The sequence below is a fragment of the Mauremys mutica genome, chromosome 3 (assembly GCF_020497125.1).
Source record: "Mauremys mutica isolate MM-2020 ecotype Southern chromosome 3, ASM2049712v1, whole genome shotgun sequence".
NCBI classification, from domain to species: Eukaryota; Metazoa; Chordata; order Testudines; family Geoemydidae; genus Mauremys; species Mauremys mutica.
In genome coordinates this window covers 118,475,531-118,494,663 of record NC_059074.1, presented here as the reverse complement: position 1 = coordinate 118,494,663, position 19,133 = coordinate 118,475,531, and the positions used below count along the sequence as shown (strand labels likewise).

General features: G+C 42.7%; 1 protein-coding gene across 11 annotated transcripts in view; it reads right to left on the bottom strand.

The window, feature by feature from the left end:
* ARID1B (AT-rich interaction domain 1B) overlaps positions 1–19,133 on the bottom strand; it is a 413,974-nt gene that overhangs the window by 76,182 nt on the left and 318,659 nt on the right. For 7 of the 11 annotated variants that reach the window (XM_045009633.1, XM_045009635.1, XM_045009634.1 and 4 more), the window contains 3 exons: positions 17,588–17,767; positions 7,091–7,418; positions 4,934–5,062 (listed from right to left, as the gene is read on the bottom strand). In XM_045009633.1, the coding sequence (XP_044865568.1) occupies positions 4,934–5,062; positions 7,091–7,418; positions 17,588–17,767 (637 nt within the window). The remainder of the gene's footprint in view (positions 1–4,933; positions 5,063–7,090; positions 7,419–17,587; positions 17,768–19,133) is intronic. The other 4 variants (XM_045009636.1, XM_045009639.1, XM_045009640.1 and 1 more) reach the window with 1 other exon arrangement.

The following is a 19,133-nucleotide window of genomic DNA, read 5'->3' as shown; positions in this document are numbered from 1 at the left end:
TCCAGATAGGGATAAATCATGATGCCTTGAGAGCATAAGAGGGCCGCCACTACCCGAGAGGACCTTGGAGAATACCCTGGGGACTGATGAGAGGCCAAAAAGGGAGTACTCTGTACTGGTCGTGGTCTTGGCCTAATCTGAACCTGAGATAATGTCTGTGACTTGGTAAAATCAAAATGTGGAAGTACGCATCTTGGAGGTTGAGTGTTGAGCACCAATCTCTTTTCTCTAGTGCTGGAATAACCATTGACAAAGTGACCATTGTGAACTTCTGCGCTTGATAAATTTGTTGAGCACTCTTGAGGTCTAGTATAGATATTCTTTGATATCGAAAAGTAGTGACAGCAGAAGCCTTCATCTCTTAGATGTGTGGGCACTGGTTCTATGGCTTCTATGCTGAGGAGATGGTTTATCTCCTGATGTAGCAGACTTTCGTGAGAAGGATCCCTGAAGAGGGACAGGGAAGGGTGTTTGGGTCTGGCACACAGTAGCATGACCAGGGACAGCTGCTGGTGAGCCTGGTGCCTGCTCCAGTGGGCAGGGCTGGGGTCACTACAACCATGCTGGAGGAGCTGCCTGGGCTGGGCACTGGCTCCTGCAAGAGGTGGCCTGACATGCTGCTGCTTTTGAGGCTGCAGTTCCTGCCTTGGTTGCTGGCCATGGCCCTGCTGGTCTTGCTTGTTGTCTGTCGCTAGAGTCCTGCAGGTACGCGGATATTCACTTTATATTTGTGGATACCCGCATCGACGGGTATAAATTGTGTATCTGAGCAGGGCTCTACAGGCATGCCCAAACAGGCCAAATAAGATCCTCAGAAAAAATGGGGGAGAAGAAAAACTGAAACCTCTCACAGCTAGCTAACTAATTCCATACTAACCACAACTAACTCTAACCAGAAACACTAAACAACTACAAAACATGCTGAGGAACACAAGAGGCAGACACGCTAGAACTCCATCTCAGGCCGAGGTAGTAGAGAAGGAACTGTAGGTGGTTTGCCTACACAGCCCTATATACTGTTGCAGAGAGAGATGAGGTTGTACAGAGCGCAAGCGCAGGTCAAGCAGACATTGCTAATGGAAAATCTCCGATCCAGGGCTTGAGAGGTGTATGTGCACCTGAAATGAAGCACCCACAGGGACACTACTCAAAGAAGAAACATGCCTTGTAGTGATAGTCTCAAAGAGCTCGATCAATTTAGCTTAAAAAAGAGAAGGCTAAAGGATGAACTTGACTGCAGTCTATAAGAACCTACATGGGGAACAAATATTTAACAATGGGCTCTAGCAGAGAAAGATATAACATGATCCAATGGCTGGAAATTGAAGCTAGACAAATTCAGACTGGAAATAAGGCACAAATATTTAGCAGTGAGAATAATTAACCACTGGAACAACCAAGTGTGATAGTGGATTCTCCCACACTGGCAATTTTAATATCATGATTGCATGTTTTTCTAAAAAATCTGCTCTAGGAATTATTTTAGGAAAGTTCTATGGCCTGTGGTATACAGGAGGTCAGATGAGATGATCACAACTGTCCCTTCTGGCCTTGGAATCTATGGAAGTTCTAGTCTGAAAAATAATTCTAAGAATAACATTGTGTGGTTCAATGTTTATTGTGTCTCAAGGATTTCCAAATCAAAGTTACACCATTTACAAGTAAAATTAAGCACAGGCTTGTTGTGACTACCAGCCCTGAAAACTCAGCCTGGGACTTGAGATTTCATCTGGGCTCTTTCCTTCTTCTCCATCATCAGCAAAGAGACTGCAGGTGATATTAAGCCATCTATTATACCTGTGAAACTCAACTGTGTTCAATTCATGCTGTTGGTGACTCCTAGGCAGATTTGGAGTAGAACCACATTTGAAAGCATGTAAAGGGCATATCAACCCAATGTAAGACCATGTATTACCCCACTGCTGTGGCACTTCTGGTCTCTGTTGGCATGATCAAAGAAACCATATCACTTTAGTTTCCTATGTAACTCTTAGAATAAACCATCTGCGTTATGCCCCGTGGACACCAGCTGGGGTGATGGATAGGAGGAAATTAACCAGCTCTCTCTTAGTATATGTATAAACAGCAGTTTTAAAATGACCAGAGGTTATAAATAGCTCCCAAATGCTCAATTCAGTAAAAGACTATAATTTTTAAAAATTCCTCTAAATTCAAGTAAATGAAGCTCTTGCTCGATCAGAACAGTCTGAACAAAAAATCGTATCATGAATTTATGAGTTAACACATTTTCCAACAAGGCAGATTTACTCAGAATGACATAGCTGACAACAGAGATACTCAAAGTGCTTTTGACACGTCAAAATCCTGCATTAATTTTGGGTGCCAAACTTCAAACAAGTGGGGTTCAATTTGTGAGTGCTGAGTACCTACTTCTCCAGCAGAAGTCAATGGGAGTCATGGGTACTGAGCACCTGTGATAATTAGTCCCTAGGTATCTCAAGTTGGGCACCTATAAATTGACGAACACAAATTTAGCAAACACATGAAAATTTATTTGTTGCCTTTTTACACTCTTGCATGTGCATCCAGTTGAGAAAGTCTAAAGATGTAAGTTCATTTTTATAGTGAGTTCATTGAATCCATCTATGACAATTGCACAGATTTGCATACACCTGAACATACTCCTTTTATCCACACTATCAGGTCTTTTAAAATTGTAACTTGAGAAAGAGTCTTTAGAGCACTCTCTTCCTCAAAGGCATTCACCACTCCCAGCTCCCCAATCCTTTGGAGCCTGATCCAAAGCCCATTGAGGTCAGTGGTAGTCTTTCCATTGATTTCACCGAGCATGAATCAGATCCTTAATGCAGAATTCTTATCATGATAATAACCTGTTTTCTGAAGCCAACCGATATATAAAAGGAAGATACCTCTTTGTAATCCCTCCCTATTACTTTCCTGAAGGCAGGGCGAATAACTGTATATAATACTAGAGAGTTATTTTGTACTGCTTACTGTAAGTTGTTATGTAGGCCAAGCAGAAACATTCTGGGCTACGTGGATTCCTGAAATCATGGCTGCTGCTAGTAACAAAGGGCTTGGACAGATCTCTCCTTCCTTTACCTCCAGCATCTCAGTTTTCATTCAGGAAACACTAGGCTGAGTACATGATAGGGACTAACACATCATAAGGTTTCATTTCATAGGAAAAGTAAGCATTCTGTAGGCTGCAGGACATAATCCAAGGATAATACAGGGCAGGTTGCAAGGTCAGGTCAAACGCTCAGGCAAATTGTGTGATGCACACCTAGAACATTCCTCAACCATCTCTCTCTCTTTCTCTTTTAATCTTTCTTTACCCTTTTTTTTAATTAAAAAGGTGGTGTTCTGTAGTGAGGAAAAGGACTGGGTATAACTCACTGAGCGTCTCACATCTTGATCATCTAGCTCTGGTTAGGTAACACTGATTTTCTGCCCCAGTGGAAGTGATTTTACTCTGATGCATGCCATTTAAATTCATTTTACACAGTTGCTTAATGTGGCTTGGCAAGCCACAGCTAAACTAGCTTTCTATATCTAAATGGGACTCCTGAGTTCATAAAGGACAGATCTGGTGGATTAGCACTAGATAAATGTCTCTCCCCCACTGATATGTTGCTACTGATTTAGGAGTTGACCTTGAAGGCTACCACAACCTACTTATACAAACAGACTGCTGTATAATTATAACCTAATCATTTTGTTTCCTTTTAACTCTACATACAAGAATATCTTTCTCAGTTATAAATAATCTCAAATAATCAAATAATCTCTGAACCCCACAAATCTATCCTACAAACTCAAGACATACATGGAAATAGGCTTCACGGTGTTCATGCACTCTGGCATATACCAGAGTACATCTTTCCAATTCCAGCAAATGCCAGCGGAGTGGGGAGAGGGGGCAAGATTTGCTATTTTGCAGCTTCTACCATTTTAAATAAAGAGAACCAATACTGATTTTTATAGTAGTTTCTCAACCTTCTTTTCTGGAGTTTCTCGAACTTTTTCTGTGTGTGTGGCTATGTAAACAATATACAGTTCATGGAAAACTGAAATTGAAACTTGCTGATGACTGGGAAGGCACTGGCAATATGGGTCTTGAGACTTCCTATTGGTCAGTAATGGAGATAACGTCATGGAGGGAATTCCACGACACTTGAAACTAAGATGAAGTCTTGCACTGTGGAAGATCAAAGGCTGCACTGGAAGCAGGTTTGTACATATTTCCTGCCCCCTCCCTCATCCCCGACACTGTGATTTGTAACAATGCTGCAGAAATCACAGCATGAAGAATTCTGATGGAAAAACGTTAGGCATGTTTCAAGCTAATGTTTCATATTGGACACTCCAGCATGTTTAAAACTCCTCAGTAGGGAGGGACTAGCAGATATCTTTCAAACACACACTCTCTCAGTCATGACATAATGAAACCTTTTGTAAGTTCAATTAATGAATCTTGTCATCGCTTTTAAAATAATTCTCCTGTCAAAAAGGGGTGGTTGTATTATGTGGGAGTAGCTCACTGAAGTGGTAGTAATGCCAACAACTACAACATCACAGTCATGTAAGCAATGTTCCTAAACAAAACAACGACAACAATGGGGGAGAAATGATGCCTGGAGTGTGTGGTGGGGTGGATTTAATTCTTTTTCAGTGATGACGTTCTTCATTTCCCTCTCAGGCATGAAGGAAACAGAGCCATGCCAAAAGCCATGCAGGGTGTGTGTGAGTGAGTGACATGCAGATTTTCATCATATTGTCACAGTGGAGTTAGTAAAAACAAAAGAACAAAAAACCCCCTTTATGATGCAAATATTTGAAATTCTTTCACTTGATTTTTATATTCCTTCAGCAGCCAGATGGCATGTTCATAAACATTAAAAAAACCTGCTAAGGTCCCACAGCAAGTCCAGTTTGTATTGCTACCTACCCGTACTGGTCAGGCTGGTGCATCATGGGAGCCTGAGCGCTGCCATAGTTGGGGTGCTGTGAAGAAAACATGGGGCGTCCGCCAGCCCCAGACTGGCTGGGATAAGCAGGCGACCTAATGTATGGTGGCCTAAAGCAGAACAAAAGAACAGCTTCTTTGGATTTGTTCTGTATCAAGTATGAATCACCCTGTCAACTACATTCCTTCCATATATAAGTATGGAGGGCTTGCAGAATTAAGGCCAAAAGCAATAATGCTATCTCCCATACACTTAACCTGGGATCAAGGAGAGAAATGTTGTGCTTCCAATCCTTCAGAATAAGAAAGGGTTGACAGGTTTCACCCAATTTGTAGCTTGTATATGTTCTTTTTGGGGTAAAGACCTGATGACTGCATAGTCCTCCTTGCAGGTGTTGGATCACTCGAATTGGCAACGTGATGAAAAGGCTTTGAAATGGTGCATTTTTGACCAGGCAAAGCTAGAAACTGAAAGCAAGTCTATCAAACTGATTCGGGAGAGAGGTGGGAGGTGGGAGCAGGAATTAATTATCTTAATTTTTAATCAAATACCAGGCACTATATTCAAAGTATAAGGCAAATCACCACCATATACTTTCCATTTATTACAATCAATTCTTTTCCTTTTAATAAAAAAAACAACATGATTTTTTCTTTGTCCACCCACTTGTACTATTATAAAGAAAATGCTCCTACAGTTGCAACAATGGCTAGTTTATTCCTTCTAGCCTGACCTACCAGATTACATCCTAAACCAGACAGACAGGACCAGACTTTGTAAATCTTACTCAATAGGTCTGTGAAAACAATCAAGCCAACCAGAGCCTGCTGGTCCACAGGCAAGGGTCTAGGCTATTTTGCAGAAAGGGAGTGTGATTTATTTTACTAAAAGGGAATGTGAAAACAGTGACTTTATTATTGTTTTAAAAGTTTTACTAACACTTAACAGTAGGAGCCATCTGCACTCCAAAAGCACCAAACAAGAAAGCAACATGTACCTAAATGCATTAGCTTCCTATTTCCTTTTGACATTGTGTCTTAGAATTACCTGCACCTCCAACTTCCAAATACCGTTGTAGAATGTATCCTAGAATTTTATAAAGACCTACACATGCATATGTGCCTCTATGTGTGCGCTTACGTGCGCTTAATATACACATGCATAAAAACTGGCATACACATAAGAGGGGAATGAGCTTGTAGTAACCTCAGATATAATGAAACTCCTTTTTTATGGTGAAACAAAATAAAAGTATCGGTCACTATTTGTTTCAATTCAGTGAAACATGCACATTCCTTATATGAAGATGTTCTGAGAAAGAAACACTTCACTATAGGCACTTAGGCACCTTAAAAACACTCAAGGACTATTCTGTGGCTTTGCCACAAGCCATGAACAAGTGGCAGTGTGTAGCTGCGCTGCCCTCAGGAGCAGACAAGAAACCAGATTGTGACTCAGAGTCACAGTCTAGTTCCCAATTCCCCCCTTGCTGGTGGGTGGAAGTAATTTCCTCCAGTTTATACCTGGTGCAGCTTGCTTCTCGTTCCATGCCAGCTCAGCTCTACTGGCTCGTGTGTTAGGGAGGAGACAAGGCTCCGCCCCACTCCCAATAGCTGCCTGCATGGGAGTGGGAGTAGTGGCCCCATAGAAATGGCTCTCCCCTAGTGCTGTTACCTACAATATGGATAGGAAGCACAGGAAAGTAAGGGGAGCCTTGTGCCCCATTACACCCCAGCACAGGCACACAGCCAGGGACACAATCTGGCCCTAAAATAGCTACAGGGTTCCAATTCAAATATTAAAATTCTCCATTTTAAGTTGTAAGAGCTTGTTTTTGGCTCTTGATGTCACCATAGCCCTGTGGGATTTCCTGTTCTAACAGCCTATAGTGCCAGGAATCATATTGTAAATGGCAAGTCCTCTCCTTGTAAGGCCAGTTCACACAACATATAGCTGTACTGTACTTTCCCTTACATTTAAGATTGTTCTTTCACATTCTTTGTTACCCGTATATGTATAGGACAAATAACTAGAGCATACATAAATTAACGCATACATCTACATAACTGTTACCGTAGAAGTTTCTGAAATAATACCAAGTTTCTACTTGTTTAAAATACTTTCACTTGGATGCATACCTGCTCTGAGCGGAGTTTGCAGCAGCCTGCATCACTGCAGCAGCTGCCTCCTGTGCCTTACGGTTCACAGTTGGCATGGGTGGGCCCATCCCAGGGCCTCCCTGCAGAGACATGCCAGGAGAATTGGGGGTCATACTGCCCATGTTTCCAGGAAATGGTCTGCTTTGCATCCCAGCTGATGGCATCCGTCCCAGGGGCATGGTACCACATGGCTGGCTTGGCCCCTGTCCATGCATCTGACTATTGGCATTTATACCCATGCCGGGTCCTGGGCCACTGTAACTTGTGTTAGGCACCCCACTGTAGGTTGACGGTCTGGAGTAGTTTCCTAAACAAAACAACAAACACAGAGAAAAACATAAAACTTTTCATCTGATGTTTCCATTTAGCAAGTTGCCTGCCAGAAAATTCTTTAGGTAGTCAAATAATGTGAGTAACACAGGACATGAGTCGGAATTTCTATTAACCATTAGAACACTAGTATTTTCCAGACTGATAGTCATATAAATGCATAGGGTGATATGAATACAGAAACACACTGCCTCTAAAGAGTTAACAATTGATCAAAAATGTTTTGTGCACTGAAGAGACACCTAGGGTTAAAGAAACTCCTTATATAAATTATTTTCTTACATAAATTCCTTTTATTTTTGCTCATTTTATATCATCAGAGATTTCATCCTTCTGTAATTCCAGCTCCAAAATCTTCTCATTGGAGCCCTGCTCCTAAAGGTTCTGCTCCTAACCAAAGTGTGAATTTACAATACAGATGTGCCAGTGGTGATCGGCGATGCTAGGACTTTAGGAATTTTTCCCTTCCCTTTCAGAAGTCCCATTTTACCCTAGTAGAGCTCAGTGTCCACAAAGTTCCTTTTTGCTTCCCAGTGTTTCAATTTTCGCATTGGAACTTTCTCCCCCTGTTGGTCCATATTCTAGCTGCTGCATGCATAAACACCGGTGCAGGCTCATAACGCCCCCCCAAGTTTGTGTTTCTCTATGATGCAGAGTATTGCTTCCGGTTCTGTGGACTGTATTCAGTACATGAAAGGTGGGGTTTGACTCCCAGATTGTAAAACACTGAAAGATTAATAGTTGCCCACCAAAAACATGTAAGTGTACCTGTAGCAGGGTGGACCCTGCTCCTGCAGGAAGGGGTTTAAAAAGTGGCCTGACAGGGCTTGAGAGCAGTGGCTCTCAAGGCTGAGCTGATTGAGGAAGTGGCTGCAGCTGGGGGCCACGCCCCAAACTGAGAAGCAGGGCCTTATAAGAAGGCAGGGAAGCCAGAAGCCAGACAGTCTCTCTCTGTTGTTAGAGGGAGATGGACCTGGCTGCTTAGGAGCTTGAGACTAGATACCTGACTGCAGCAGGGCTGGGGAAGGCTGAGGAGCCGGGGAGCTCCAGCCTAGAAAGCCCCAGGCTGCGGCCTAGCAGTGGGCCAATAGGTACTGGGGGTTGCAGGGGGCAACCTAGGGGTAGGCCAAGGCAGCAGGTCCAAACCCAACTTTGCCTGTGATGAGTAGGCTGATACTGCAGTCTGCCCCAGAGTGTGGGGCTAGACAATGACTGGCAGTAGCCAAATACTGAGGCAAGGTAGGGATAGAGGGTGAGGGTTCCCTAAGGAGGGGAGACCCAGAGAGAACGGGGTTACTGCTAGGGGGCAACACCCCATGTAGAAGGGCACCGGGTCCAGGGAGGGACACGGGGGCCTACGAACAGGTGGATCACCAGCCTGCAGAGGGTGCTCCAGGGCTGGACTGAGCTAAATTCGGAGAGCAACCAGCAGGAGGCGCTGCAGGGGTGAGTCTGACCCGTTTACAGTACCACATGCTAAATATACCAAGTATCCACTGAACTGGACAGGGAAGCTCAAACACATGATTACACCAAAGCACCAACACCTCTGCCTTCATTTGGAGTCTTTCATGGCTACAAGAGGGACAATAATACAGTCGAACCCATTTATGTCGACCTCGGTTAACTTGCCAATCCTGTTAAGTCGACGGTTTACAAGTGGAACCGCCAGACTCCCTCTTTGGCTTATGAGTTTCTCATCCCTTATGTCGATTTGCCGAACCCTAATATCTCGAGCCCGTCCCCGACCCACCGTGTCCCCAGCCGCCGGCTCCCCGGCTCTCCAGCCGCCCGCTTCCCGCGTCCCCAGCCGCCGGCTCCCCGGCTCTCCAGCCGCGCGGTTCCCCAGCCGCCCGCTTCCCGCGTCCCCAGCCGCCCGGCTCCCCGCGTCCCCGACCCACCGTGTCCCCAGCCGCCCGCTCCCCGGCTCCCCAGCCCCGCGGTTCCCCGCTTCGCCGTCCGCCCGGCTCCGCTTCCCCGCCCGGCTCCGCTTCCCCGCCCGCCCCCGCATACCCGGTCCCTGCCTGTCCCCGCCCGCCCGCCCAGCCCGCATACCTGGTCCCTGCCCGTCCCCGCCCCACATACCTGGTCCCGGCTTCTCCTGCCGCCCGCCCGCCGGCTCCGCTTCCCCGCCCGCCGGTCCCCGCTTCCCCGCCCCCGCATACCCGGTCCCTGCCTGTCCCCGCCCGCCCGCCCGGCCCGCATACCTGGTCCCTGCCCGTCCCCGCCCCACATACCTGGTCCCGGCTTCGCCTGCCGCCCGCCCGCCGGCTCCGCTTCCCCGCCCGCCGGTCCCCCGCATACCCGGTCCCTGCCTGTCCCCGCCCGCCCGCCCGCCCGGCCCGCATACCTGGTCCCTGCCCGTCCCCGCCCGTCCCCGCCCCACATACCTGGTCCCGGCTTCTCCTGCCGCCCGCCCGCCGGCTCCGCTTCCCCGCCCGCCGGTCCCCGCTTCCCCGCCCCCGCATACCCGGTCCCTGCCTGTCCCCGCCCGCCCGCCCGGCCCGCATACCTGGTCCCCGCCCGTCCCCGCCCGTCCCCGCCCCACATACCTGGTCCCGGCTTCTCCTGCCGCCCGCCCGCCGGCTCCGCTTCCCCGCCCGCCGGTCCCCGCTTCCCCGCCCCGCATACCCGGTCCCTGCCTGTCCCCGCCTGCCCGCCCGGCCCGCATACCTGGTCCCTGCCCGTCCCCGCCCCACATACCTGGTCCCGGCTTCGCCTGCCGCCCGCCCGCCGGCTCCGCTTCCCCGCCCGCCCGTCTGCCCGTCCGTCCGCCCGGCTCCGCTTTGCCGGATCCAGCCACGTGCAGGCAGCGCGGTAAGGGGGCAGGGAGGGGGTGGGGGGGTGGATAGGGGTTTATCTCGATCATTGGTTATCTCGATGGCTTTTGGCAAACCCCTAGGCCGTCGAGATAACAGGGTTTAACTGTACTTAGTATTTAACCCAACATTTTACATACTCAGTTTACTTTACAAACATTTCCTAAAGAATCCTGAACATTACCTAAGTCAACGTGTTTTACCTTTTTCTTCAAATTTAAGTACTAACTTTTCTGGAACAGAATCTTACTTAAAAAAAACCAACAACGACAACAACAAAAACAAAACCAACCAACCAAAAAACAAAGAGCATAAGAAGGTAAAGAGAGGAAGGGAGATTTGACAGAAAAGATGTTTAAAGAAATATATAAAACCCCACATTTCCCTGGACTGCTCAACTGCTTTGCAATTTCTTTTCCCGTCACACCCAACTTAGTAGAAATACAGCTCAATTCCCCCCCATGGGATAACAAAGAGTGGAATATTCTGACTCTTCCTCAATATTCCCACGCTTATTTAAATGGTACAGCCAATGGGGTCTTCCTCTGAAATGAAGAAATAAGACATCTCTCTCTTCACCCCTCAAGCTACCAGAAAGAGAAATGGAAAGAATACAAGGAGTCCTCCATCCCCTCCTGTTTATATTGAAAAGAAATATATTAATCCATCATCTGACTGTATGTGTAATTAATTCATATATTCATGCCATTTTACTGTGCATAGTTCTCTTCCCCCGGCCACTTTTAACTGACTCATTCAGTTACAAGCTCTCTGCAGTGGAAACATATGTGACCTATGCTTTCGAAGGAAATGAAATAACATGTTACTCTTGTTTTAGAAACCCAGTATCTATGTGTGGTTGTTTCACAGAAGGATCCCCACAATGTGGTTTAGCAGAGATGAAAGTGCCCAGATTTAGCTGTACTCTAAACACTGTGCCCTGTTATTCCCCATCCTCTTCTAGTCATAGCCATTGTCAACTGACCATTTCTATTCTTGAAGAGGTCCTGTTACTGATGCCTCTTCCAGCCAAACCTCTTCAATCCAAATATATGGCGACCAAATGAGTGCTCAAGACCTGTTGCTCTGGTCTTAACACTGCTTGGTAGATATATTTATGCAACAGGGTTGAGTGAACACATATACACACAGAGTACAGCATGTTTATATTACATTCACACTGTACTTAAGGGACCTTCCAATGAGGAGCAAATTCAGCCCTTATGTAAGCAGGTATTACTCCCATGGAAGTCAATGACAGTTACTGTCATTCCAGCTTATGCCAGAGTTGAATTTTGTCCTGAATTCCTAATTTTTTTCAGTCTTTAATCAACTAGGGTCTACAAAATATAATTCAGAAGCAAACATGGAGGAACAGACACTGATGACATTATTATTTTGAGACTATTTTGCATCAGGGACAGAATATTTCTAATTTTCCTTTTTTTCCCTTTGGTTTATGGAGACTGAGTACCACACACAAAAACAGAGGAATCTTCTCCATAAATACATGTTGGCTCAGTTAAAATCATTCGTCTCCAGGGATCCAAGTCCGAGAGTACAGGGAAATGATATCCTTTCAGAAAGGAAAACATGTTTCAATGTTTTTTTCCACAGGTTTTTATTTTTTTTACTAAACATTTCCTCAATATCGCAAGTACCAGCTATTCTTATACCTTCCCCAAACCACAAAAAAGGAAAAATAAAAAGCCAAACAAAATAGAAGAGAAAAATCCAGGACTGAGAAGTGCAATCTTATTTCCATGTTTTCTAATAGATTAGTAATTTGCTGGCAGTGGCTTTGACAGAAAACAGATGGATGCAGCATTAAACACAAAGAATGCAGCAGATGCTGGGCCAGCCCACATCAGCTGGACGTGTCAGGCAGCCAAGTCCAAGAGCCCACACTTTTCAAGTGGGTACAAGCCTGGCACAGCAGCTCTGGAATACTAGAGAGCAACCCCTCCCCTCTGCATCCAATGGATTTTCAATTCCAGCTCACCCAAGCAAATTAGAATAGAATCCAGAAGTTTGGAGTCTCAAATGGAGGAGGAAGTAATCAAAGTTACTTGTAAAATTATAATTGGAGTTAAAAAAAGGGAAGACAGACAATAAAAACATGAAGACACTGACAACCTGCCAAAGGCTGAAACTTATGTCCCATACTCACCACTCTGCTCAGGCATTGCTGTGCATGAACCACAGTATGTAACTGCACTTAGGGGTCTGATACCCTACAATTTCTAGGCTGTTAGAGAGGAGTGAAGAGGGAAGTTTCAGAACTGACTGTAAGTTTCCTTGCTTTATAGGTGGAGGTCAGATTCACGGTATTAAAAATAATATCCCTACATTTTTTTTTAAATTGTCAACACTCCCATTTATCCATCAAACTGTAGTGGTGCCTTTTTTCATTGGATAAATATAGATTTCAGGAATTTTTAAAAGAGGCCCATATTTAAATGAATGAGTTATTAACAAGACTATTATGTTAAATCACTTTACAAGCATTTCTCATTAGGGGACGCTATCAAGTAGCGGAGGCCTCATGTTTAGGAGCCAACCTGAAAACACTCATTTGTAGAACTGGAGCCTTAGTTTTTACTTAAAAAAGAAATTACAAAACATGGTATTAATAGTTACTAATGTTATATTTTTTAAATTAAATGAAGGGTGTTTTTTTGTTTGTCTGTTTGTATTTTAAGATTTCGGGTGGGATTTCAATAGCATTCAGTATTGGCCTAATACACTAAAGCAGCAGTGGACAACCTGCGGCCTATCAGGGTAATCTGCTAGCGGGCCGCGAGACAGTTCGCTGACGTCCGCAGGCACTGCCACCTGTAGCTCCCAGTGGCCGTGGTTTGCCTTCCCAGACAATAGGAGCTGCAGGAAGCGACACAGGCCACAGGGACATTCTGGCCACCAATTCCTGCAGCTCCCATTGGCTGGGAACGGCGAACCACAGCCACTGGGAGCTGTGGGTGGCCGTGCCTGCAGATGGTCAATGTAAACAAACTGTCTCGTGGCCCACCAGCGGATAGCCCTGAAGGACCGCAGGTTACCCACCACTGCACTAAAGTCAATGAGACTTTTACTACTGACTTAAATGGGAGCAGAGTTAGGTAAACTCTGAGCACTTCGGAAAAATCCCATCCTTAATATGCCCTGATGGGCTCTATTCTATGCTGGTTCTTCTATGGCCCTAACAGCTAAGTATTTAAGAACCTTCCAGAAGAGCATTAAGAGAAGTGATTAACATCCATTACGATAACAATTATTTTTTATTTGTATTCAGTAGCACACAGGAGCTCTAGTCATTGACTTGGACCCCATTGTACGAGCCGTTTTACAACACAGAACAAAAAGACAGCTTACATACAGTTTAAGTGTGTTTCTTTCTTTGGGGTGGGCAAGAAAAATGGTGTTGAGGATTTTTTTCATATTTTTTAAAAATGTAATATATGTACTCTGTGCTATGGCTGTATTTTAGCAAAAGCAAGGTTGAAGAAGTGCACCTTGAATTTGGAGCATAAGGTGGTGATAGTTTTATTTCTGTGGGAATTTGTCCCACAGTCTTGGACCGGCCCGAGAGAGCTGTGTCCTATGCAAATGAGCTTTACTATTGCTGTGAAACTGCATGACAACCAAGTGAAACTGACCATAAACAGATTAGATAATTTCTACTCTATAGCTGGAGGCTAACTCCTGCAAACCCTAACTCACAGGAGTAATTTTTATTCTATTGCAGAGTAAGGACTACTCCCTTGAGAAAGGGTTTGCAGGACTGGTCCGTGACTGACAAAGAAAACGTAAATTAAGGCACCCGATATAGCAAAGCACTTTAGCATATGCTTATCAAGTACACAAGACGTCTGATTGAGTTAAATGGGACTACTAGTGTGATTAAAATTAAGCATGGGCTTAAGTGCTTTGCTGGATGAAGGCTAAAATGAATTTTAAAAAAATATGATTTATATTTTGACACTTGAAAGACAAGTGGAGCAAAACTGTCGTATATTCTTAATTGTAAGTATATTTGTGGGCAATGTAAAAGGTTTTGACTGTAACTTTTGAAGTTCTTATTTCCGAAGTGTTATAATGCTGTAAAGTGCACCCTTTCAACATTAATTTATTCTTTGTTTGGTCTTTGTATACGTATATTTGGTAACTGAAAGAAATATTTAACAAAGCTATAATTAAAAAAAAGTGATTTTTTGACTTTTTGAGCCAGAATGGGCATTTATACAGATCTCTGTCACAATATTCATAATGTATCAAAGGTTAGTGAGTAAGTGTTAGAGAGGAAAGTACAAGTTATGCTCATTAAAAATGAAGAGTTGTCTATTAAAAGATAAAACTTAAAAAAGCATTTGAACTAAAAATATATTGGATAAGACCCAAGACACATTATGATTAGTGCTTGTGAATATTTAATATAATTATAACATTCACGCCAATGTTTCATAAATGGTCAAACAACATGGTGACAAATTTCAGGTTCTCTTCTCCCTTTGTCATCCATACAACAAAGTCTTCAGTGTACTAATTTTACAATTGCCAGAGGACGGAATCACCAGTCCCCTCTAGGATCTGACAGCGAAACACACTTTACATCCATCACACTATTCACCAAGCCCTTTTGAAACTACTTGTTAATGCTCATTCCCCTACTGCCCCCAAGTTCACATTTTAATGGCCGTTTCTTTTGACCATGATCCATAAAATCATTACATAGGCACTTTCATCTACAAAGAGAGGCGAAAAAACTGCTGAACTCAAGAGAAAAATAAAGCAATATTTGGCATGTTACTTAAATGCATTGATTTAGTATAAAAATCTTTCCATTCAATCAGTGTGGATTCATTCAGCTAATGTTTTACTGCACAGACACCAACTATTTCCATGGTCTGGAATCTCAACAGTATCAATGTGGCTGGAAGTCATGATGGTACATAATAAATCCACTGGATTTTTACCACTTAAGCTAGCTGCTCGCTTTTCAGATAACAGAAGCGCTCCTACAACATTTTACAACTACAAAATGCTTTACAAACAAAAGGAAGGCACTAGTAAATTGGACATAACGAATTAATCTTCACACATCCCTGTGAGGCATTATTATCCCCATTTTACAGTTAAGGAAACTGAAGCAGAGAAATTAATTGACTTGCCCAAGTTGAAAGAGGGAATCAGCAGCAGAGCTAGAATTAGAATTCAGGAGTTTTTGGCTCCTTGTCTTTTGTTCAGAGCACTAGAAGAAATGTATCATAGGGATTAATGAGAAAGGGATTTTCTGTGGGGTGAGATGAGCCACCAAAACAAAACAAGGAGAGGGATTAATTCTGATAGAACTCAGAATACTAAAATCATCCTCGTTAGAACTCACTTCCAACAGCATTCTGATGAGCCCTCTACAGAATTTCCTGGATCAAGATACAGACCTTTTTCAATAGAGTAGCTATTTTCAGTAAACAAGCAATGGGAAGAACTTGCTGAAACAGACAAGCTTTTTGATCCAATTTGAAAGGAAATACTGTCCCTGTATATTCAATGGTTTCGCGGCAAATTCATTAAATCTCTAAACAGATGCATACTTTAAAGGTTATCCATTAAAGACGAAGCAACAGACTAGTTCAAGGTTGTGTGCATTAAATGTTAGGGGTAGAATTTGTTTCTTCTCTTTTTTTTTTAAAATCCCTCAACAGTTTTGTCAAACAAGCAAAATAAAAGGACCTATCTCTCGCTCTCGCTCTCAATTTGAAGGGTTAGTTAAAATTCACAAACCGTATACATTAGAGCTCAATATTACATTCCCACAGTAACTACTGGATTATGATACTCATTAATAGACCACAGTTACTACAAAATTTCAAACTGACCTCGGGGCTCCACATATCAAGGGAAATCCTGTTTTGGGACCAGTTTTGTGATGCTTGTTCCCTGAGTTGGTAGAACTCAAGCACATCCTAGGGATGACAGGCCTGGCCTCCAAAAGAATGGGCCAGGCAGCATTACAGATCCAATACTCCATGTGTATTGTATGGTGGCACATTTACAGAGAGACAGTGGTGTTAATCTAGAAGAAGTTACTCCCTTGGCCAGAAAACCAAACCAGTGAAGACAGCAATCTACTTAGACAGAATAAATTAATAAAATAATAAAGAATAATTAATAACGGCTTCATCAGTATACACATACAGTGCTGAAATGCTGTCATCTCTTGGCTAATGGGAGCTAACTAAGTGGTGTACAATGAGATACCCAACACTGGTGAGTAGACAAATTTTGGACAAGGACAAACATTTGGCCAGCTTATGTTCTGACCCAGGACAAACTCTTGCTCTTACAAACATACCCTGAAATCTTCAATTTCCATTCAAAGGAGACAGGAAAGTAACAAATCAAAAACAGGAAGAGATATGGACAATTAGGAAGTAATTAAGACCATTATCAATACTGTAGATGATGACAAAAAGCAATTAAGGAAATACTGGGAAAATGTGAACCTATACAGATCAGTGGGTCTCGGTGATTTGTATCCTAGAGTGGTAAGTGAATCAGCTAACTAACTTACTAAAACACTGATCACCATTTTTGAAAAATCATGGAGCACCCATGACAGTTTCAGATTAATTTTGTTTGAAATTGTGTGTTAATTCAAACCTGAAACTCCAGAGTTGGAAGGGTGTAAACCACACAGATTTAACCAATTAAAATGTTTCCTCAAGCCAAAGTGAAGTGAAACTCCTAGGTTTTGCACAGATTTAATTAGCAATACTGTCCATTATTAGTCTAAATGGAAAATAAAAATAAATGGCCATTAGTGCTTCTACCTCTCTAGGAAATAACTGGTAAAGTTTCAACTCAAGCAGATTTAACCCTACTTTAAAATTTACGAAGTGTCTAACATTGTGTCTTGGCCTGTTTTGGATTATTTTATTTGTATATATATGTCCAGTTTTCTCTTCAGTCACCAAGTCAGATGAGGCAACACCGGAAAACAACTCAATGTATGTCCCCAAATTATCTTTTAATGGCAAATAATCTCTTGCCTCATGCTTAGCCTCAGTATAATACGCAAAACAAAAAGTTTTAACTCAAGTGCCATAAGCTAGTGAATTTTACTGAGAAATTAAAGAATACAAAGACTGCTAATAACATTTTGAATATGATGTTAGCTAAAGACGTTTTTGCAATTATTTTAAAACGAAAGGTGCGTCATTGAGTCCTTTTAAAAAAAGACATTCTTTGAATAACAGTTTTCCACAAAATTATTAGTTTTTTACCTTACAGTTTAACAGCATGTCTCATGGTTTGTTTGTTATATTACCTTGTGGTCCATACTGGCTCATCTGAGGCCCATAAGTACCACTTGAATTACTCTGCTGGAAACTACCAATCCCAGGATGCATTTGGCCTCCAGGTGAAGGATGTGGTGACATGGAAGGCCCAGTCTGTTGAGGTCCATATTGGGATATTTGTGGGTTCCTTTGTATGCCTGCCATAAAACCTAAAGAGAGATAAATAGCAAAACAAAAATGTAAATACAGAACTTTCACTTTCATATTTCTGAAGACATTTATATTTTCTCTTTAAGGGATCTCTTCCTTATGAAGAAACTTTTCCAATCATTTTCAAAGTAAAGATTCCTAGACAACAGACAGCTATAATTGCTCACATCAGAAAACAAACAGAACCAGGGACGATGAGTCAAAATCTCTGCTGGCATAACTCCATTGCAGTCAGCAAAGAAGTTGACTCAAATTCTAAAGTCAGGAGATATGGCTCACAAATTTTTATTTTCCAAAGAAGGGCAGTGGAGTCCTACTTATTCTATTTTGATTAAGTTGAAAGACAATTTCAAAAACTGAAAGTCTCCAGAAATAGAATTAACAGCAATTCTGTTCACTGTAATAAAAATAACTAAATTAACCAGAGGAGGGGAGGTTAGCGTCTGACTGTTTGCTGCCAGAATACAGCGCTTTTTTGTCCAGCAATGCGGCATTTCCATGAATACTTCTGTTACCTGTGCCACTTATAAGAGCTCCAACATCACTGAAATGAAGAGCAGGATGTAGCAGTCATAAATAAAGTATGCCTAAATGTCCTCATCCATTCTCCAGACCCTTATTCCACCAATTTAAAGTCATCTATATGGTCATCAACACATCGCAACTGCATACTTTTTTCTTTTCCCTCCATAAATGAAAAGTATTAATGATTTTCATTTTTGATATATAGTTCAAGCTACAATCAGTGATCTAGTAAAATTCACTAAAAATCAACAGCCCTATAAAGTCATAGTAGTAACCCCACAAAATGGGAGGGAAGAGAGGGGATTCCATGGAACTTTTATTTTTCCAATAATTAAAAAAAAGAGAGCGAGAGAGAGAGAGAGAAATCTTATAAAATGCAGCCCATCAAATGTCTGTACACAGTTACTAGTTCTGCGGGATTTTTTTCTCTGAGAGTCTTCAGTTCTGCTTTTAACTCTGATGATGATGTGCTGAGCAGACAGCAAGTCATTCTCTGTTTTCGTGAGGAAAGATAATTTCTTACCTGTCCTGTTTGCTTGTTAAGATCTGTCTTTACATTTGCCTGAAAAAAAGCCCCCTCAACTCAACATTATAGATAAAGTTTTGAGTAACAGAGTTTTTTCACTATTCTTCAAGCACAAATAGAATTACATATAGTGTGGCAAAAGCATGTTAGGCCTTGAAGTTGTATTTGAATAAAAGTTACTGTTCAAATACAAATGTCAGGCAGCAAGAATATGAAGATATCCAAATAAAAAATGAAATATCTTTTGTTATTTTTTCCTCAAGTACTGCAGACACTTTTGAGTCAATACTCTGTGGGATTAGACGGTTTAAACT